This window comes from Caretta caretta, chromosome 26 (assembly GCF_965140235.1).
Source record: "Caretta caretta isolate rCarCar2 chromosome 26, rCarCar1.hap1, whole genome shotgun sequence".
NCBI lineage: Eukaryota > Metazoa > Chordata > Testudines > Cheloniidae > Caretta > Caretta caretta.
In genome coordinates this window covers 5,935,958-5,958,928 of record NC_134231.1, presented here as the reverse complement: position 1 = coordinate 5,958,928, position 22,971 = coordinate 5,935,958, and the positions used below count along the sequence as shown (strand labels likewise).

At 47.5% G+C, this 22,971-nt stretch overlaps 1 protein-coding gene across 1 annotated transcript; it reads left to right on the top strand.

Annotated features, from left to right (window-relative positions):
- Positions 1-1,657: 1,657 nt before the first annotated feature.
- Positions 1,658-5,740, top strand: LOC142070153 (BPTI/Kunitz domain-containing protein-like). The gene is made up of 4 exons (XM_075123441.1): positions 1,658-1,758; positions 2,565-2,824; positions 3,799-3,843; positions 4,520-5,740. The coding sequence occupies exons 1-4, from the start codon at positions 1,700-1,702 to the stop codon at positions 4,777-4,779; spliced, it is 624 nt and encodes a 207-aa protein (XP_074979542.1). The 5' UTR covers positions 1,658-1,699; the 3' UTR covers positions 4,780-5,740.
- Positions 5,741-22,971: the final 17,231 nt, after the last annotated feature.

The following is a 22,971-nucleotide window of genomic DNA, read 5'->3' as shown; positions in this document are numbered from 1 at the left end:
CAGGAGCAGTGGAAAGTGCTTTGGGATCTTTGTAAGAAACACCCCTAGTGCACGCATGCCGCAGGGGGAGGCGAACCCTTCCCCGCCCAAGGTCACTGCCAGTTTCCTGCCTGACCCCGTATCTGGTGATCAGTTAGACCCTGAGCATGTGAGCAAGAACCGGCCAGCCAAGCACCTGAGAGAGAGAATGCTCAGTGACATCTCAGAGCCCTGGCCCACCCCCCTGTAGTGTCCCATCTCCAGCCATGGCCATCCACAGACTGATGGATTTGTCCTCTCCTCCACAGCTAGGGTAGTGCTAGTCTCTCTGTCAGAGAGATTAAGTGACTTGCCCAAAGACTCCCTGGTAGAGCCAGGAATTGAACCCAGATCTCTTGAGTCCTAGCCCAGAGCCGTAACCCACAGACCACCCTTCCTTTCCCCCCCTACAAGTGATATCACAGTGGATAGCTTCCTGCTTGTGGGCATATTTTGGCTGTTGCTTCAGGAAAGATGCATGATCACTTTCTGTCCCTCCCAGATATGTGCAAGCCCAGGAACTGCACGAAGGAGCCCCTGCTGCAGAACCCGCAGGGGCTAGACCTGGATTTGGCTCTGCTGGTGGATAACTCCCCACTCGCCCTGCCAGTCGGGAGCCTGGGGAAAGTCACCCATCTCTTCAACAGCATCCTGGACCATTTGAAGATCTCCCCTCACCCTGAGCGGCCTGACAGTGGTACCAGTGTCTCCCTGGTGCTGACGGGGCCATCGAGGGCTCACCTAGCTTCTGGAGAGGTCTTGTGGGAGTTTCGTTTCACCCACCATGGCTCTAGAGAGAGGATCAAAGAGCATCTGCAGCTCTCACTGGTTGCCAGGGAGGCAGCGATGCCGGCCAGCCAAGCCATGGCATGGACCCTGCGCCAAGCATTCTGGGAGAGCCCTTCACACATGCTACGGGTGCTCTTTGCTGTGGTTACCAGGGAAACTGACCTGTGGGACCAGGAGACGCTGCCAGAGCTGTCCCGCTTTGCCCAGTGTGGGGTGTTTGCCATGTTCATCCTAGCCCTGGGCCCAGAGGGGGCTGGCAGGCAGGAAGGGATCGTGCCAGAGTTGCTGGCTTTCCCAGCATGGAGATACCACTTCCTGCGGCTTGGCTCAGTTCAGGAGCCGGAAATGGAGTATGCAGAGAGGATGGTTCTGGGGTTCCTGAGGAATCTGCTGGGTGAGTGACAGCTGGGGCTTGGGGATGGGGGGAATTTCCATCTGCCATGGACACCACAGCACCACCTCCTCGTCCAGCCATGGCACTGACTGAAGCAGTCATGGACAAAGGGAGAAGGAGGGTTTGTCCAATGACCCACCAGCAGGGACTGACTCTGGGACCTCCTGCCCCAAAGCAAATGCCGCTATGCCTTGAGCTGAGGGAGTAACCCCCGCTAGCTGGTGGCAGTAGTAGGCAATTATCTTCTATATGAAACAGCCACTAGAGGGGCCTGTGACTCACGTAGCCTTTGTCCAAGTGTAACACACTGGCTTTCTGAGTGCTCCAGGATGTAGAATCCAGGGCTGAATATAGAGGGGAGGCAGCGATCCTCACAAAGTAGGGGCCTGGACTGGCTGGGAGGCAGAACGGAGGCCTCGCTCCTTCCCTGCCTGATTGTTGTGCTTTACAGTGGAAAGCCGACGGCGTCCCCTGGAACACACCAGCGCTCGGTGTCAGATGGAGCTTTCCCCCACCAATCCTAGTGATATGCCTCCACCTCCAGTGACCCCGGATAGGTGAGTGGCTGGCACACATTGTTTCTGCCTTCCTAGACCCTCTTCTTAAGTGCCTGGAACACAGCAAGGGACTGTACCCTGGCCAAGCTACCCTATGGCTGCTCTGCAGGCTGGAACCCCTGCATCTCTGCACTCATGACAGCTGGTCCAATGGCTAGCCCAATGGCAAACTTTTTTCCTCTACTGCTGGGGAAAACATGGCTCTCCAGGTATGGCCTCTAGTCCCCAGCCAGCCAGGTGAGTCAGTAGAGCACCCTCCCCAGATCGGCGGCTCTTAGGAAGTATTGGCTCCAGGAAGCGGGGGCATAAGCAGAACACAGGCTGGCATATTAACAGGCAGGAGCTGCAAGCGCAGAAAGAGCAATGCTTAAAATCAGTGGGGACCTGGGAGGCAGGAGGCTGAGAGAGGAGGCTGGGAGGATGCAGGAGTATCTGCATTCCTTACTCTGCACGCACCATTTCTGGGGGGTGAGGCTGCATTCCAGGCTCCTGGAATTTTTTCATTAAAACAGTGAGACGCTGTATTAATGGACCACTGGGGTTACTGGAGGCGGCCAGACACCTGCCCAAAGCTAATCCCAGTGTCCTGTACCAGGTCATGCTGGTCCTTTCTGTCTGGGAGGGTTCAATAACACTATTGCTGTGGGATCTCAGTACTTGCATGGTATTCTCGGAGGCAGCCTCCAGTCCAGATCTGGGCCTGGAAGTATCATCTGAGTTTCTGACCAGGCCTTTCAGAGACACCATTTTCAGAAGCCTTACCAGCCAATCTGGACTGGTCACTGAAGAGCTGATTGCTTTAACAGGGTCTCCAAACCTGGTGCTGCGCCTCAAGACGGGGTGGAGACCACCACCATCAGCCTCAGTGAGGTGAGAGGTGTTGTGGAAGGTGGAGATCCGTGCTTCCTGGGCAAAGACTCTGGCGTCAAATGCACCAGCTACTCCTTACTGTGGTACTACCGGGTGGACACGGGTTCCTGCAACCGCTTCTGGTATGGTGGCTGTCGTGGCAATGCCAACCGGTTCAACAGTGAGCAGGACTGCATCCGTGTGTGCATTGACAGAAGTACGTGGGGCAGCCTGTGACCTCATATGGCTTGGTGTCCGGGAGGGATGTGTGGAGGCACAGGGACATATCTTGGGGAGATGGCACCAGTTTACGAGATGAATTCAATGAGCTTTATCACCTCTAAGGCTGGGCCAGAGTTTGGGCCAGAACTGCCGTGGACTCTGGGAACGCAGCTCTCTTTGCATGAACTCTGGTTCTCACACACTATTTTCCTAGGCTGTACAGCTTTTATCTTGCCTATCTGCTCCCCCGACACCCACTGCAGCTGTGGCTCAGCTGCTTTCAACACCCCACAGTCCACAACAACTCCATCTCGAATGGCTTTGACTGAGCTCTGGCTCAACCCACTGACACATTTAAGGAGTTGCCCCAATGTACCCAACAGCTCTGCTTCTCGGCCAAGATGCTCTTGACTTTAATGTGCTCTCGCTCCAAGCAGAGACTGTCCTGACTGATATTTTCACAGGGAGAGCTGGCTCCTTAAGGGGGTGGGGGCTCAGCCTCACCTGTGCCAGGTGTATCCCCACCTCCTTAGGTGAAGGGAACGAGTCCAAGGGGTCACATGATGCGAGTGTGTGACTCAGAACCAGGCCTGCTAAGGAATATAAGGGCAACCAGAGTTCAAGCTACATGCTCCCATAACATGACCCTCTTGGAATTGTTCCCTTCACCTGGAAAGGTGGGGCTACAACTGTATAGGTGAGTCTGCCTCATCTCCTCCTTAAAGGGGCAGCTCGCCCTTCGACAGATGTCGTGGTTCAGAACCCAGCTGTTGTCTAATGCACCATATACTCTGCGGCAGCACAAGCTTAGCCCAAATGTGCCGTGACTCCAATGGCTGAGATTGCTCCATCCTTGGGTGCAGGGGGGCAATTGAAGCGAGAATCGTCCTGCATTGGTTCTGTAGCCTGCGTTGTGTTGTCACTCCCCTTGTAGTGATGCTCTGACTGTTGTGATTCTCTTGGATACAGGTACGAGTGCAGCTGGGCTTGGGGAAGAGAAGAACCTGACTCAAGGTAAACGCTTTATGGAAGGACTGAGGGTGGAGCTCTAGCATCCTTCTAAGCGGTTCTTGTGAACCGAGCCGCTCTGCGGGAGGGACCGTCTGGAAGCCTGGCATAGATGGCACGTGGAGTTTTCAGGGGAAATAGGGCACTGAGCACATGGTCTGTAGGCTTCCCTGTGTAAGTCTTGTGTATCTCCTGGGGAAATCCAGTATTTTGCAGTGATGGGCCACCGCAGAGTTTGGAGGTTCCATTGGGCTAGGCATGGAGGGAAATCTGGTCTAGTGGAGAAGGTCCTGGCCTAGGAGGCCTGGATTCTAGTTCCAGCTACAGTGTGATCTCAGGTGAACCCCTTCAGTGCTCTGGGATCCTTCAGCATGAAGTGAGCTTGTGTGGGCCAAGCCCTGCAGACCTTGATAATCCATTGACTTCAGTGGGAGTTCTGCCTGCCTGAGCAAGTGTAACCCCCTGGTGAGTGCTTGTTACAGGTACCCGTCTGTGCCTATCCACAGGGCGTATGAGTCTGCTGCAGTCCCAGCCAGAGAGCCCTGGCTCTTCAGCTCAAGTTGCAGCAGCTTCTGCTTTTAGCTCTGGAGGTCCCTGTTGTGCCTGGTTTGGCCCTGTTAGCAGCACCCCATGATGTCTCTGACTGCATCAGGAGCCCTTTGCTGCCTGTTGTGTTTTGCAGCTGTGTGCCTGGAGGACAGAGACACAGGCCCCTGCCACTCCTTCGCCTTGAAGTGGTTCTTTAACAAGACCCAGCCTGTGCGCTGCACCCCCTTTTGGTATGGTGGCTGCGAAGGGAACGGGAACAGGTTTGAGACCCAGGAGCTGTGCGAATCCATCTGCCTGCCCTTAGCAGGGCAGATGCTGCTGCAGCAATCCACTGGGGAGTCCCTGCAGGCTGACGAGTCCAGGCCTGGCTGTGCAAGTGGGGCAGATGTGTGAGGAGCATCCAGGAGAGAGAGAGGAAGCTCCTGGCGTCTCTTGTCATGCAGTCAGGTTAAGCTGCTGCCCATCCTCTGCTGCTGAGCAGCCAGCCACCCTTATGCACAGAGCACATGTTACACGGAAGCTGTGGCTTTTAATATGCAATGAACTAAATCTCCACACACACACAGCCGCCCCAGGCTGCAGCCAGCCACTTTGCATAGTATTCTGCTTGCTGTTGCTGATGCTCCCTTCATATCTGCTCCTTGCCCATCTGCTACCCATGTGACTAGCTGGGACACCACATCCCAGTTTCCAGTACATTTATACCAAGAGATCCCAGAGTGTCCCTTCCTTCACGCCCCAGGCTGGCCTCCAGCCACAATCCTGATCTGGCTTTTCATTAATGTAAACAGCTTGTAAAGGTGGCTCAGCTGGGATTACAGTGCACATTAAAGGGACAGATACTAGGATGGGTAAGGCTTCCTGGGTTCTTGATGTTACCCCACATTCTTCATTTTGGGTATTTGTCCCCAAAGGGTCACTGCTGATTTGGAGGGAACAGAACAAAGCAAAACAGCCACAGGGTGGGAGAGGGAGAGTTTGATCTGATTCTAATCCACCCCTGTATAAACCCTCATGGTGTTTGCAGATGAGAGAATCGGCACCTGGAAAAATGCACAAATATGTTGCGGGCAGATTTTTAAAATAGCCGTGCATCCGACAGCTCCCATTAAGCCACTTAAATAAGTGGCTGGAGCTGCTGGGATCTGAGCCATCATGAGGATCTGGCCCTTTCTCTCCCTAGGCTGTCACATCCCAAATCTTGGTCCACTTTTGCATATACAGATAAATAAGGCAGTTGTATGACTTGCTGCCTGACTGGCATGTCTGGGCCTGCCCAGCATGTGGGTGCCCTTTTTTTTTTTTTGCAAGTGCAGTCGCTTGCAGCCACAAAGCTGGAGAGCGGTGCTGAAACTCGGACCCTCATTCTTGTAAGAGATTTTGCTGCTCTGTGCCTAGAATCTGTTAAAATGGAAAATGTTTTTTTAAAAAAAAAAAAAAAAAAACAATAATAAACCCATGTTTCGCACTCACTGGTGCTGCGTGGTTGTAGAAGCGGTGATGGGAAGGTGTAGGGATCTGGGTGGCAATGTGGCTGTGTCACTCTTGTTTCCTCAGGCAGCCTCCATGTGCCCAGCAGAAGAGGAAGCCACGAGAAGGAGAGAGGGTTTGTTCCAGCTGCCCAAGGAGCGGTAACGAGGGGAGATGGGATGAAAATGAAGAGAGAGAGAGAGTATAGGGGGATGCATTTCCCATTGGTGAGGAACCCCTGGGCTGTGGGATAATCTCCCAAGGGAATGGGTGGGAGAATTATTGCTTGAATCACTTTAAAAGTAATCAGAGCTGGGGCAGTAGACAGTAGAGAACAATCCAGCATTGCCCAAGGAGTTAAACCAGAGGGGACCTCATACGTCTCTTCCATCACTGTCTGACTGGTCCGTTCAGGCAGTAAGGAGTCCGAAAAACACAGAAGCAGGGATGGCCTTCAGGGAAGCTAAGTACCATGAACGGGGACCATGCAAGCACAGGCTGTGTTTGAAGCAAATCAGAGAATGTATGTGCGAGAAAGAGAGCACAACAGTCTGTTCCAGTGGAAAATCAAAATCCCCTCTGGAGCGAAACCGTCCCCACTCCTGCCAAGTACTGAGCACTATTAGCACGCCCTGGCTGGGGTCCAGGCACCCCAATTCTGTAGGGGGTCGTTAGAGAACAGGCTCCCATGTAATCCCCACCACCTGGCTTTCTTTCTGCCCCATCAGTCACCAGCTGACATCTGAATGGGGGCGAGGACCGAAATGTCTGTGATGGAAGTTAGTTCATAGATCATGTGGCTGTACTCGGAGTCTGGATCAGTGAGATGTGCTATTGCAAGTCCCTAAGAAACATACTGGGGAGGTGTGGGGGAAAATACAACCCAGCTCCATAGCTACAGATGCAGGAGGGAGGAAACTGCATTGCCGGCCTGCTCTAGATCCCTGGGGTGCTCTCACGGGCTTGGGGAGGATCTACTGCCTATAGGTTTGTTTCCCCTGCCTCTTCCCCTGGCTGCTATGGAGTCTCAGCCTTCGGGGTCAGGCCTGGGCCTGCAAAAATGCTGGAGAAGAGCCAGATTCAGAGCTTGTAAACAAGCACGCGCCCCCTTGTGGTAGCCAGAACCTTTCCTCTTCCCCCAAGGTGCAACTGGTGAGGCACGAGCCTTTGGTGCTGGCTGGGATTCAGCATGAGCTCTTTGTGGCAGGGACTGTCTCACACTGGATGTCTGTACAGTGCCAAGCACCATGGGGCCCTGATTTTGACTGGGGCGCCTGGGTGCTACAGGAATATTGCTACTACCGTGCCAAAGGCATTCATCCCACCAGTGCAGCCCCAACCATCCCATTCTGAGGCTAAGTCCTAAGAACCTTGGGAAAGTTTCTTCCCCCTGGTTTTCCCAAGCTGTAACACGTGGGGTTGGGGGGGTGTTAATATTACCCTACGGCAGAGGGGCAGGTAAGGCTGAGTTAATTGCAGGGGTGAGGGAGTATTCCTACGGCTAGAAAGGGTGGTGAGGATTAGGCACTGTCCCTTCACCAATCCCGCCTGAGCCCCAGCACATCCCTCCCTGAGCATTCTGGAGGATCCAGCTGGGGTGTGCCATCTCTTGCCCTCCACCCGACAGCTAAACGTTCCATTTTCTGCTTACCGAGGTCTCTGTTCTCAGGGCAGAGCTTCTTAACCCCGCTGAGCTGCAATCAGCAGGACTGCAGCAGAGCCTGCAGGGGACAGAAGGGACAGGGGAGGAGGTCCCCAGTAAGCACAAAGGTCAGGGCAGGTATATTTCAAATGGCTCTAGTGCTGTGTCTCTAGGCCTCCCCATTCCCCTTTTTGCTGCCTGCTAGGAGGCGCCATAGGCAAAAGGCATGACCTACTAGCAAGGATGCCATCCCTTAATCTATCATTCATGAGCCTCTAGGGTTGTGGTGCCACTTTGCGTTAGTGTAAGTCCTCCATCAATTATGTAGCCCTTTTACAGTTCAGTGCCAGTCCAACCAGACAAGACGATAACCTGGTAATTCAGGGCAGGCGGATTTGGCCAGTCAAGAGCCTGTTTGGAAACCCTTCTTCTGCTTCTTCTGATTAAAGCTATTTTGGGTGCCTGTTTTACAAAGACTTTGTTTAATTGTTTCATCTCCAACTTCTAGCAATTACTGTTGGAATACTAAGACTTTCTTCCTTAATCCCACCTATGTAGTTACAGCTTCCTTCAGCTTTTGCCGTTCTTTGGACCAGGGGAAGTCAATGTTTTTTATCACAGTCCAAGTTTCTTGGTCAAGGTCCAGGCTCCAGAGAAAATAAATAGGTAAATAAAAATATTTTAGGGTACATTCAAAAACAGCTGGCAGTCCAGATTTGGCCGTGGTCCACCTATTGACTACCCCTGCCTTAGACTTTTTGTACAGTGGGTGAACAATCACCTAATATTGAGTACTTGCTTTTCAAGTTGCCCATTTTTGAATAATAAATCATAGGGCAAGGTTAATAAATCAAAAGCGCATCCCCATACATATTTCAGTGGAACAAAAAGCATCTGGTACACGAGAAATGAATTAACAAATGCCAAGAGTGAGAGACTGTTTCAATTCATTATTCACCAAGATAGTTTTCTTCACAGTATTAGCATAATTAATACTTAGTGAATTATATCTTGATGTACCCTTACCAAAGATAAGCTCTAGTTCTCTCCCACCCATATGGAATCTCATTTTAGTAAAAATTATGTTTAGCACTTTTCTTCAGCTCTCAAAACACTTCACAAATGAGGTGAATATAATCACCCCCCCCCTTTTTTTTAAACAGATGGGGAAACTGGCACAGGGATGTGATGTGACTTGCCCAAGGACAGCCAGTGGACCAGTAGCAGAGCCAGGCATAGAAACCAGGTCTCCTAAATCCCAAACCAGTACTCTAAACCACTAGATCACACTTCCTCACATGTAGCAGCATATTAAACATTTAGTATACCGTAAAAGTTAATTTCTGACAAACATGAGATTGAATTAAATATAAAAATATTATATTAATCAACTTTTTTTTAAAAAAAATCTGAACTGGAATGTTGCAGAAACCAGTTTGAGGCCAATCTTATCATAGCCATGATTATATAGTGAGCTCTAGGGCCTGCGGATCTCAAGCAATCTACAAGCTTGTGGGCAGTGAAGAAGGAACCAAATAAATTCCCATTCTTGTGCACCTTAGAAGCTCAAGGAGGGCAAGTTTATGCACCTAAGAGGCAGTGAGCTTTTCATCCTCATTTCAAGGTCACACCGCTGTCTGCCAAAAAATGTGTGATGCAAGAGAAAAATGAAACTTGCAACAGTACAGGATAGTTACTTCCAATGATCACACAAAAAAGGGTAAAAAGATGATAATTAAATTAAAATTAATGATACCAAAATTCTTCACAAGTTTACCAGATTCCTTTTTATTTAGCCAAAGACAGAACTGAGACTATACCTGAATGTTTACGTTTTATTAATTGAATTACATAAATACTAATAAATTAAATAAGAGTTACAGAAAGCAAAGTAAGGTGATATGACAGTCAAAATTAAATCTATGAATTTAACATGAAGTATTCAAATTTTTATCAAGTAGGTATAATCAAACCTAGTTAGTTCATTTCACACATCATAAAGTGGTGATATTAGCAAAATCATCTCAGTACAGAACAGAATTAACTACCAGTATAAATCTCTTAATACAGGTCATTGTTCAACACTTAACTGTCAGAAGTAGAAGTTTCCCACAATTATTACACTTTAAAAAGCTCAATAAGGTTTAAGGACTCCCATAAAGCTGCAGAAATGCTAAACTCTTCAAAGTCTCTGGAGATATCTTTATTCTGCCGCATCATCTTCATCACAGATTTTGGAATTAGGAATGACAGTAAGAACCAAGGTGGGTCCTGGATCCCTGTTGAGCTTAAAATTCAAACCTCAGGGCTTTCAAACACATACTCTAAATTAACTTTCACACCAATAAAATTGCACCAAACAGGCAACCTCAACTTTGCCCTCTAAGTACATCTAATAATGTACATATGCAAAAATCACCTAAATTTTTCAACAATTCACACTAAACCAATACCTGAAAAACAGTCATCACCACAAAATACTGCACCTCTACAAAAATACTAACTTAACAGAAAAACACCTACATAAAACATCCACATCATCATCCTCGAACAGCCTCTTAATTCAGTAAGCATAAAAACCCATTAAAACACCACTATTACCACGTACATCAATATACACAACTACCAAAAAATACTCAAACTGTTCTGACACAATAGGTGCAAAGTTAAAATTGAATGTGTGGTACAGTTTGGTTGGTGTGACCGTTGAAGTAGAGTAGGTGTTTGAAAGTTGTGAAGTTGGGGGAGTAATTGCCAGTTTCCAGAACATTTAATTTTGTTTGCTTGTTTTTACCAATGTGTGAGAGATACAGAGCTTTAAAATATTAAGGTAGGTGTTACCTGGAGTAAATGTTAATCTTTCCACCTTAACTATTTTTGAATTTTTGTGGGGGGAATTGGGGATGAGTGGAGAATACAAACACATGCCTTCCCTTCAGTTACATCTTTGCACCGCCAGTAGGAAATTATGATTTATTTTTAATAATAGTAAGCTATGATCTTATAGTGCTTGTGTGATTAAGGTCTCTGCATTACAGATTCACAATTATTCCTTTGTGCCTAGTGATAAACCTGTTAGTAAAAACAATAAGTACACATAGCATTAGTCTCCCAACTATATAAAAGTCACACGCTTAAGTCAAAGGAACACATCTGCTAAGATGTGTACAACTATTTTACATAAAATCAGGTAGTCACCTGGTAAAACACATTTTAAATACTTGGTTACATAGGTACATGAAATCAACATTTAGATGCAAATAACCAGTTCTACTGACAATTTCTAATTGGTGATAGGTAGAAACTTAAATTCCAAATGGCATCATAGCTATGGTACTATTTTGGTATCAAAAATAGGCTTTCTTATGAGCTGGGAGAAATATTAATAGTGTGCCTCCTGGAAAAGGTCTTCCAACACTCTTCAGGGTGGCCAACAGTGAGCTGTAGCTCACAAAAGCTTATGCTCAAATAAATTGGTTAGTCTCTAAGGTGCCACAAGTCCTCCTTTTCTTTTCACCCACACCCAACATCTCAGTTTTCTTCTGTCATTGTCAAATAACTTTTCCACTGTAGCCAACAGAGACTTTATGAAAGTAAGTCTGACTGCTTGCTAAACAGAAGCCCAAATCATCAAGCAATGACACGAAAATGACTCATGAAAGCCTGGTAAAGATTAAGTTTCATGAATTAAATGAAAAAGATACATCCTGCTTTTCTACCAGAATATGAAAGTATGATGCATGCTTTATGGACTCATTAAAAAAGACAGTTTGAGAGGACATACATCTTTATAAAATAAGATGACATATCAGTTCTCAGTACTGAATTGAAAGGTTGCAGAAGGGAACTGTTCTCCACTTTTCAGTGTTGTGGTGCCACAAGTAATTGAGCTTCAGGATTCGTTATATACCTATTAATGTTAATCAGCATTTGAAAGGTGACAGATACTAGTCATGTTGTTCAATTTATCCTTCCAATGCATTTATATACTATGGTGCTGGACATGGTATAAACCTGAAGAGCAAACAAAAATATTATTTTAAAGCCATGTTAATTACGTTACACAATAAATATTTAATATTGCTTAAGGAAATCTATTAATGAACTACATTAGATGAATTTATATTCATTATGTGAATTTATAGTATGATTTACCTTTGAAATAGATCACACAGCTATACTTTGCTCTCAGAATTTGTTTCCTTTCTTCTTCTTCACAGGTGGTTAGCATCTCTTTTTTTGTTTTTAGGTTGGGTGCTTCTGTTTTGTCCCATTCTCTTAAGAGGATGTAAAGAATATGCAAGACAGTTATAACAGACTTGCAATGCCATTTGAAATTCTAGATAAAAATAACAGAAACATGTTAAATGTTTAAAGACAGTACAAAATAAAATTCAAAAAGAAGTAGACAAAAGGATAAAGTACTGATTTAGTTATTGAAATAAAAAATTGATTTTCAAATTACTGATATTCATTTCAAATTCTGGAATGCACTAATAAAGTGAACAGATGTACAAATGAAATGAAATGAAAATGTATATTTGCGGAGAACAGTGCCTCAAATGTAAAAGAGGAATAACTAAAAGTGACTAACAATGTATTTTAAGAAAAGTAAATCTAGCTGACTCCCTAAATTAGCACAATACAGAGAAAGCAAAAAGGAAGATGAATCTTACGAAATAAATCTATCTCAAAGCCAAACTCTCCAAATTACTTGTTGACAATGACTGCACCAAGCAGTTCAAAACGCTTCATACAAAATCAGCAGGAATCAGATAATTGAAAGCAGCATAGGATTAACAAACATTGATACCAAAATTAACAGAAAAAGGAAAACTGTACAAAACAATATTTATTACAAAAGTTCCACAGAAGCCTCTCTTTCACAGCTTACCAGTAACAGCAGCAGGATGACGGGTGGCCAAGAGCACAGTAAGCAGGGCAAAAAGCAAAAAAACTTGGATGCAGAATTCCAGGCAAGATGGAAGTGCAGTGTGAAGGGCCAGGACTCTGGACACAGTTTCATGGGGGAACCACAAACAGAGTCTGATGAAACCTGTACCCTGTTTACAGGGTGCTCATTCAGACCAACTGGCTCACTTGGCCTAGTGACAAGAGACTAGAGAGCCAAGACCCAATTCCCTGATTACAGGGCAGTCATTTGCCTCAGGCTGTGAAGACAACACAATGCCAAGAGACCCAAAGGGCCTCGGAGACCAAACTCTTGTTACAGGGAGGTCAAGCTGCCCATGGTTCTAATCCACCAGAATTCAAAAAAGAGATGCAACCTGTACCTGATTACAGGGTGGTCACTGGGATTAGCCGAATAGAAGAGACCATAACCTGATTTACAGGAAGGTCAAACTCCTCAAAGTATCAAAAGGCTCAATATGTCCCATTCTATAGATACTTGTGACATGCACCCTAATTACAGGGTTATCACGCTGACTAGTGGGCCAGAGCATGGCATAATGCCAAAAAAGCAAGTGGGCAAAGACCTGGACCCTAGTTACAGGGGGGTCACACTGCTCAGAATTCCACAGAACTCAATATCCCCCAGAAGCCAGAGAAACACGAACTCTCCCCTAATTACAGTGTCAGAACTCAAACCAACCGGCTGAAGTAGCATGGTGGCAAAAGAATAAAGGGCAGAAACCTGAACCCTGGATACAGGGTGGTTATGCTGCCCAAGTACTAAGGGATACGGCACTACCTGTGAGTCACAGACATGTGACCTAAATTGCGCTCCTTAAAGGCCAGTCATTGCCATCAGCCCACTAAAAGGAGCTCAGCCTAAACAGAGCAGAAGTGGAGAGACCAGATCCCTGTTTACAGGGAGGTCACTCTGTACAAGACAGTAAAAGATGACATCTGAGCCCTTACTCTTCCCTTTTGTGGGGAGGAGGAGGATAAAAACATTAATACACTTTGAGCTTTTTTTCCAATTCTGAGAAGAGTAAAAAAAAGCGCTGCAGCGATTTAACTTATAAAAATAAAAATAAATAACTAAAAATTAAAAAGCTTGCACACCCACTTCTATCATGTGCTCTCACAAACACACCCGTACAAAACAAAGGGGGACTTCCCAGAACAGAAAGAGAGCTCATCACAACAGGTCATTCGACCCACAGTGTTAAATTCAACCAATCTTCCTCCCCTCAAAAAAACAAAGGGAAAAGGGACAAGACCTGCACCCTGATTACAGGGTGGGGTCCAAGTGACTAGCCCAACAACCCAAAGAAGCCAAAGGGGAAAGGACCTGAACCCTTCTTACAGGGCGGTCCCTCGGGCTAGCCGATTAATGGAAAATACGTCACAAGAAAGAGAAAAGGAGGAGACCTGAACCCTACTTACAGGGTGGTCACTCAGCCCAAAACACTAAGGGGAAACTAGTCCTCCGTAAATAAGAGGCACATGACCTGCACCCTAATTACAGGGCAGTCAAACTGATCCAGCTGAGAGCAAGACACAATCCCAGATGAGCAAAGGACAGAGACTTGAACCCTGGTTACAGGGAGGTCACACGGCTCAAGTAACAAAGACATCAGTAGCTCCCATAAGCGAGAGAAATGAGACTCTCACCCTGATTACAAGGTGGTCACTCTGACTGGCTGAATTAAAGAGCATAATCACAGAAGACAACTTGAGACCTGAACCCTGATTACAGGGCGGTCATGCTCCGAAGGGCCCTAAAATAACCCTAATCCCTGATAAATGAGAGGGTTTCGACCTGCACCCTAATTACGGTGTGGTCTTTCCGATTAGAAAGATAAACGTGCATAAAGCCTGGGAGCAAAAGGGCAGAGAACCGACCCCGAATTACAGGGCGGTCACACCCCACAAGGTATCAAAGGGCTAAGTATTTCCCATAGTACAGAAACTTGTGACACGCACCTGAATTACAGGTGGTCACAGTGAGTAGACTCTCAGCAGGGCATGATGGCAAAACAGCAAGATGGCAGAGACCTGACTCCGAATTACAGGGAGGTGAGTCACCCTGCTCAGGGTTCCAAAGAGCTCGTATCCCCCAGAAGCAAAAGGAATATGACTTGCACCCTGATTACAGGGTTGTCATCCCGACTACAGGGCTACAACAAGGCGTAATGCCAAATGAGCAAGTGGGCAAAGACCCAGACCCTAGTTACAGGGCGGTCACTTTGCTCAAGTTACCAAACAGCTCAATGTCCCTCGAAAGTGAGGGGGTGTGACTTGCACCCTGATTACAGGGCAGTCACTCGCACTAGCCAGCTAATGGAGCATAATGTCAAAAGGACAAAACAGCACAGGACTGGACCCTGCTTACAGGGCGGTCACGCTGCTCAAGGGATTAAAAGGCTCAAGATCCCTGTAGAGTGTCACTACATGACCTGAGGTCATCATATGATTACAGGGAGGTTACTGTGCCCAGGGTCCCTTTCCTTCTTCTCCATCTTCAGTGACTTGTCCTCTTTCCTCCTCTTTGCTTGACATTCCTGACACTTCCTTCTTGTCCATTTGTGCTTGGAGCCGCTTGAAACAGAGAGAGAGAGCATACAAGAGTGTGTAAATCAGACGCCCTTACGACAACTCCACGTCCCAAATGCAAACTGAGTGTAAACTACTGATCCAGTGTGGTTTTCCAGGTCTGCAGACAGCCTGAATATTCAGCTCCAAGATGCGGCCCTCAGACACTTCCACAAGGACTTTCCCCTCCTCTTCAGCCCCACTGTGACAAAAGTACCAAACCTATCTGACTGAAGAGCAAGAGTCTCCAAGTTTCCCCTTGACAACTATTACACTAGGCTGCCTCCAGACATAATCAAGAGGAACTGGAGGATTAAGGGCAGTATGGAATTAATTGACAAGTATTCCAAAATCAACGTCACAAGGTATACTTCCTGGATTGACTTGGTCCAAAACTGCCACAGGACCCTCCCTTTTAGAGCTTACCTGCAACAGGAGTAGGATGTCGGGTCTCCAGGAGCACAGTAAGCAGGGAAGAAAGCAGGACACTTCGCTACAGAATTCCAGGCAAGTTGGAACCGCAGTGTGAAGGGCCAGGACTCTGGACACAGTTTCATGGGGGCACCACAGGTAGTGTCTGATGAGACCTGTACCCTGTTTACAGGGTGCTCATTCAGACCAGCTAGCTTACTTGGCCTAGTACCAAGAGACCAGAGGGCCAAGACCAGATTCCCTGATTACAGGACGGTCACTCTCCTCAGGCTGTGAAGACAGCACAATGCCAAGAGACCCAAAGGGCCTCGGAGACCAAACCCTAATTACAGGGAGGTCAAGCTGCCCATGGTTCTAATCCACCAGACTTCAAAAGGCAGATGCAACCTGTACCCTGATTACAGGGTGGTCACTGGGATTAGCCAAATAGCAGAGACCGTAACCTGATTTACAGGAAGGTCAAACTCCTCAAAGTACCAAAGCGCTCAATAGGTCCCATTCCATAGATACTTGTGACATGCACCCTAATTACAGGGTTCTCACGCTGACTAGTGGGCCAGAGCACGGCATAATGCCAGAAACAAGCAAGTAGGCAAAGACCTGGACCCTAGTTACAGGGGGGTCACATTGCTCAAGTTACCAAAGAGCTCAATGTCCGTCGAAAGTGAGGGGGGTGTGACTTGCACCCTGATTACAGGGTAGTCACTCTCACTGGCCAGCGAGTGGAGCACAATGTCAAAAGGACAAAACAGCACAGACCTGGACCCTAGTACAGGGCGGTCACATTGCTCAAGTTACCAAAGAACTCAATATCCCCCAGAAGCCAGAGAGACACGAACTCTCCCCTAATTACAGTGTCAGGACTCAAACCTACCGGCTGAAGTAGCATGGTGGCAAAAGAATAAAGGGCAGAAACCTGAACCCTGGATACAGGGTGGTTATGCTGCCCAAGTACTAAGGGATACGGCACTACCTGTGAGTCACAGACATGTGACCTAAATTGCACTCCTTAAAGGCCAGTCATTGTCATCAGCCCACTAAAAGGAGCTCAGCCTAAACAGAGCAGAAGTGGAGAGACCAGATCCCTGTTTACAGGGAGGTCACTCTGTACAAGACAGTAAAAGATGACATCTGAGCCCTTACTCTTCCCTTTTGTGGGGAGGAGGAGGATAAAAACATTAATACACTTTGAGCTTTTTTTCCAATTCTGAGAAGAGTAAAAAAAAAGCGCTGCAGCGATTTAACTTAAAAAAATTAAAATAAATAACTAAAAATTAAAAAGCTTGCACACCCACTTCTATCATGTGCTCTCACAAACACACCCGTACAAAACAAAGGGGGACTTCCCAGAACAGAAAGAGAGCTCATCACAACAGGTCATTCGACCCACAGTGTTAAATTCAACCAATCTTCCTCCCCTCAAAAAAACAAAGGGAAAAGGGACAAGACCTGCACCCTGATTACAGGGTTGGGTCCAAGTGACTAGCCCAACAACCCAAAGAAGCCAAAGGGGAAAGGACCTGAACCCTTCTTACAGGGCGGTCCCTCGGGCTAGCCGATTAATGGAAAATACGTCACAAGAAAGAGAAAAGGAGGAGACCTGAACCCTACTTACAGGGTGGTCACTCAGCCCAAAACACTAAGGGGAAACTAGTCCTCCGTAAATAAGAGGCACATGACCTGCACCCTAATTACAGGGCAGTCAAACTGATCCAGCTGAGAGCAAGACACAATCCCAGATGAGCAAAGGACAGAGACTTGAACCCTGGTTACAGGGAGGTCACACGGCTCAAGTAACAAAGACATCAGTAGCTCCCATAAGCGAGAGAAATGAGACTCTCACCCTGATTACAAGGTGGTCACTCTGACTGGCTGAATTAAAGAGCATAATCACAGAAGACAACTTGAGACCTGAACCCTGATTACAGGGCGGTCATGCTCCGAAGGGCCCTAAAATAACCCTAATCCCTGATAAATGAGAGGGTTTCGACCTGCACCCTAATTACGGTGTGGTCTTTCCGATTAGAAAGATAAACGTGCATAAAGCCTGGGAGCAAAAGGGCAGAGAACCGACCCCGAATTACAGGGCGGTCACACCCCACAAGGTATCAAAGGGCTAAGTATTTCCCATAGTACAGAAACTTGTGACACGCACCTGAATTACAGGTGGTCACAGTGAGTAGACTCTCAGCAGGGCATGATGGCAAAACAGCAAGATGGCAGAGACCTGACTCCGAATTACAGGGAGGTGAGTCACCCTGCTCAGGGTTCCAAAGAGCTCAGTATCCCCCAGAAGCAAAAGGAATATGACTTGCACCCTGATTACAGGGTTGTCGTCCCGACTACAGGGCTACAACAAGGCGTAATGCCAAATGAGCAAGTGGGCAAAGACCCGGACCCTAGTTACAGGGCGGTCACTTTGCTCAAGTTACCAAACAGCTCAATGTCCCTCGAAAGCGAGGGGGTGTGACTTGCATCCTGATTACAGGGCAGTCACTCGCACTAGCCAGCTAATGGAGCATAATGTCAAAAGGACAAAACAGCACAGGCCTGGACCCTGCTTACAGGGCGGTCACGCTGCTCAAGGGATTAAAAGGCTCAAGATCCCTGTAGAGTGTCACTACATGACCTGAGGTCATCATCTGATTACAGGGAGGTTACTGTGCGCAGAGTCCCTTTCCTTCTTCTCCATCTTCAGTGACTTGTCCTCTTTCCTCCTCTTTGCTTGACATTCCTGACACTTTCTTCTTGTCCATTTGTGCTTGGAGCTTCCTGAAACAGAGAGAGAGAGCATACAGGAGTGTGTAAATCAGACGACCTTATGACAACTCCACGTCCCAAATGCAAACTGAGTGTAAACTACTGATCCAGTGTGGTTTTCCAGGTCTGCAGACAGCCTGGATATTCAGCTCCAAGATGCGGTCCTCAGACACTTCCACAAGGACTTTCCCCTCCTCTTCAGCCCCACTGGGTGACAAAAGTACCAAACCCATCTGATTGAAGAGCAACAGTCTCCAAGTTTCCCCTTGACAACTATTATACCAGGCGGTCTCCATACAAAATCAAGAAGAATTGGAGGATTAAGGGCAGTGTGGAATTAATTGACAAGTATCCCAAAATCAATATCACAAGGTATACTGCCTGGATTGACTTGGTCCAAAACTGCCACAGGACTCCCCCTTTCAGAGCTTACCTGCAACAGGAGCAGGATGTCGGGTCTCCAGGAGCACAGTAAGCAGGGAAGAAAGCAGGAGACTTGGCTGCAGAATTCCAGGCAAGTTGGAAGCGCAGTGTGAAGGGCCAGGACTCTGGACACAGTTTCATGGGGGCACCACAAATAGTGTCTGATGAGACCTGTACCCTGTTTACAGGGTGCTCATTCAGAACGGCTGGCTTACGTGGCCTAGTACCAAGAGACCAGAGGGCCAAGACCAGATTCCCTGATTACAGGGCGGTCACTCTCCTCAGGCTGTGAAGACAGCACAATGCCAAGAGACCCAAAGGGCCTCAAGACCAAACCCTAATTACAGGGAGGTCAAGCTGCCCATCCACCAGATTTCAAAAGACAGATGCAACCTGTACCCTGATTACAGGGTGGTCACTGGGATTAGCCAAATAGCAGAGACCATAATCTGATTTACAGGAAGGTCAAACTCCTCAGAGTACCAAGACACTCAATATGTCCCATTCCATAGATACTTGTGACATGCACCCTAATTACAGGGTTATCACGCTGACTAGTGGGCCAGAGCACGGCATAATGCCAAACGAGCAAGTGGGCAAAGACCTGGACACTAGTTACAGGGAGGTCACATTGCTCAAGTTACCAAACAGCTCAATGTCCCTCAAAAGCGAGGGAGGTGTGACTTGCACCCTGATTACAGGGCAGTCACTCTCACTAGTCAGCTAACGGAGCATAATGTCAAAAGGACAAAACAGCACAGGCCTGGACCCTGCTTACAGGGCGGTCACGCTGCTCAAGGGATTAAAAGGCTCAAGATCCCTGTAGAGTGTCACTACATGACCTGAGGTCATGATCTGATTACAGGGAGGTTACTGTGCGCAGAGTCCCTTTCCTTCTTCTCCATCTTCAGTGACTTGTCCTCTTTCCTCCTCTTTGCTTGACATTCCTGACACTTTCTTCTTGTCCATTTGTGCTTGGAGCTGCCTGAAACAGAGAGAGAGCGCATACAGGAGTGTGTAAATCAGACGACCTTATGACAACTCCACGTCCCAAATGCAAACTGAGTGTAAACTACTGATCCAGTGTGGTTTTCCAGGTCTGCAGACAGCCTGGATATTCAGCTCCAAGATGCGGTCCTCAGACACTTCCACAAGGACTTTCCCCTCCTCTTCAGCCCCACTGGGTGACAAAAGTACCAAACCCATCTGACTAAAGAGCAACAGTCTCCAAGTTTCCCCTTGACAACTATTATACCAGGCGGTCTCCATACAAAATCAAGAAGAATTGGAGGATTAAGGGCAGTGTGGAATTAATTGACAAGTATCCCAAAATCAATATCACAAGGTATACTGCCTGGATTGACTTGGTCCAAAACTGCCACAGGACTCCCCCTTTCAGAGCTTACCTGCAACAGGAGCAGGATGTCGGGTCTCCAGGAGCACAGTAAGCAGGGAAGAAAGCAGGAGACTTGGCTGCAGAATTCCAGGCAAGTTGGAAGCGCAGTGTGAAGGGCCAGGACTCTGGACACAGTTTCATGGGGGCACCACAAATAGTGTCTGATGAGACCTGTACCCTGTTTACAGGGTGCTCATTCAGAACGGCTGGCTTACGTGGCCTAGTACCAAGAGACCAGAGGGCCAAGACCAGATTCCCTGATTACAGGGCGGTCACTCTCCTCAGGCTGTGAAGACAGCACAATGCCAAGAGACCCAAAGGGCCTCAAGACCAAACCCTAATTACAGGGAGGTCAAGCTGCCCATCCACCAGATTTCAAAAGACAGATGCAACCTGTACCCTGATTACAGGGTGGTCACTGGGATTAGCCAAAGAGCAGAGACCGTAATCTGATTTACAGGAAGGTCAAACTCCTCAGAGTACCAAAGCGCTCAATATTTCCCATTCCATAGATACTTGTGACATGCACCCTAATTACAGGGTTCTCACGCTGACTAGTGGGCCAGAGCACGGCATAATGCCAGAAACAAGCAAGTAGGCAAAGACCTGGACCCTAGTTACAGGGGGGTCACATTGCTCAAGTTACCAAAGAGCTCAATGTCCGTCGAAAGTGAGGGAGGTGTGACTTGCACCCTGATTACAGGGTAGTCATTCTCACTGGCCAGCGAGTGGAGCACAATGTCAAAAGGACAAAACAGCACAGACCTGGACCCTAGTACAGGGCGGTCACATTGCTCAAGTTACCAAAGAACTCAATATCCCCCAGAAGCCAGAGAGACACGAACTCTCCCCTAATTACAGTGTCAGGACTCAAACCTACCGGCTGAAGTAGCATGGTGGCAAAAGAATAAAGGGCAGAAACCTGAACCCTGGATACAGGGTGGTTATGCTGCCCAAGTACTAAGGGATACGGCACTACCTGTGAGTCACAGACATGTGACCTAAATTGCGCTCCTTAAAGGCCAGTCATTGCCATCAGCCCACTAAAAGGAGCTCAGCCTAAACAGAGCAGAAGTGGAGAGACCAGATCCCTGTTTACAGGGAGGTCACTCTGTACAAGACAGTAAAAGATGACATCTGAGCCCTTACTCTTCCCTTTTGTGGGGAGGAGGAGGATAAAAACATTAATACACTTTGAGCTTTTTTTCCAATTCTGAGAAGAGTAAAAAAAAAGCGCTGCAGCGATTTAACTTAAAAAAATTAAAATAAATAACTAAAATTTAAAAAGCTTGCACACCCACTTCTATCATGTGCTCTCACAAACACACCCGTACAAAACAAAGGGGGACTTCCCAGAACAGAAAGAGAGCTCATCACAACAGGTCATTCGACCCACAGTGTTAAATTCAACCAATCTTCCTCCCCTCAAAAAAACAAAGGGAAAAGGGACAAGACCTGCACCCTGATTACAGGGTGGGGTCCAAGTGACTAGCCCAACAACCCAAAGAAGCCAAAGGGGAAAGGACCTGAACCCTTCTTACAGGGCGGTCCCTCGGGTTAGCCGATTAATGGAAAATACGTCACAAGAAAGAGAAAAGGAGGAGACCTGAACCCTACTTACAGGGTGGTCACTCAGCCCAAAACACTAAGGGGAAACTAGTCCTCCGTAAATAAGAGGCACATGACCTGCACCCTAATTACAGGGCAGTCAAACTGATCCAGCTGAGAGCAAGACACAATCCCAGATGAGCAAAGGACAGAGACTTGAACCCTGGTTACAGGGAGGTCACACGGCTCAAGTAACAAAGACATCAGTAGCTCCCATAAGCGAGAGAAATGAGACTCTCACCCTGATTACAAGGTGGTCACTCTGACTGGCTGAATTAAAGAGCATAATCACAGAAGACAACTTGAGACCTGAACCCTGATTACAGGGCGGTCATGCTCCGAAGGGCCCTAAAATAACCCTAATCCCTGATAAATGAGAGGGTTTCGACCTGCACCCTAATTACGGTGTGGTCTTTCCGATTAGAAAGATAAACGTGCATTAAGCCTGGGAGCAAAAGGGCAGAGAACCGACCCCGAATTACAGGGCGGTCACACCCCACAAGGTATCAAAGGGCTAAGTATTTCCCATAGTACAGAAACTTGTGACACGCACCTGAATTACAGGTGGTCACAGTGAGTAGACTCTCAGCAGGGCATGATGGCAAAACAGCAAGATGGCAGAGACCTGACTCCGAATTACAGGGAGGTGAGTCACCCTGCTCAGGGTTCCAAAGAGCTCAGTATCCCCCAGAAGCAAAAGAAATATGACTTGCACCCTGATTACAGGGTTGTCATCCCGACGACAGGGCTACAACAAGGCATAAGGCCAAAGAAGCAAGTGGGCAAAGACCTGGACCCTAGTTACAGGGCGGTCACATTCCTCAAGTTACCAAAGAGCTCAATGTCCCTCGAAAGCGAGGGGGTGTGACTTGCACCCTGATTACAGGGCAGTAACTCTCACTAGCCAGCTAATAGAGCATAATGTCGAAAGGACAAAACAGCACAGACCTGGACCCTGCTTACAGGGCGGTCACGCTGCTCAAGGAATTAAAAGGCTCGAGATCCCCGTAGAGTGTCACTACATGACCTGAGGTCTGATTACAGGGAGGTTACTGTGCCCAGGGTCCCTTTCCTTCTTCTCCATCTTCAGTGACTTTGTCCTCTTTCCTCCTCTTTGCTTGACATTCCTGACACTTCCTTCTTGTCCATTTGTGCTTGGAGTTGCCTGAAACAGAGAGAGAGAGCATTCAGGAGTGTGTAAATCAGATGCCCTTACGACAACTCCACATCCCAAATGCAAACTGAGTGTAAACTACTGATCCAGTGTGGTTTTCCAGGTCTGCAGACAGCCTGGATATTCAGCTCCAAGATGCGGCCCTCAGACACTTCCACAAGGACGTTCCCCTCCTCT

What these genes read in the sequence shown, in the direction of transcription:
- LOC142070153 (XM_075123441.1), top strand. Translation starts at nt 1,700, where the DNA reads ATGGAGCTTTCCCCCACCAATCCTAGTGATATGCCTCCACCTCCAGTG. An exon ending in CCGTGTGTGCATTGACAGAA is followed by an intron (nt 2,825 to 3,798) that starts GTACGTGGGGCA and finishes TCTTGGATACAG; the next exon opens with GTACGAGTGCAGCTGGGCTT. An exon ending in AGAGAAGAACCTGACTCAAG is followed by an intron (nt 3,844 to 4,519) that starts GTAAACGCTTTA and finishes TGTGTTTTGCAG; the next exon opens with CTGTGTGCCTGGAGGACAGA.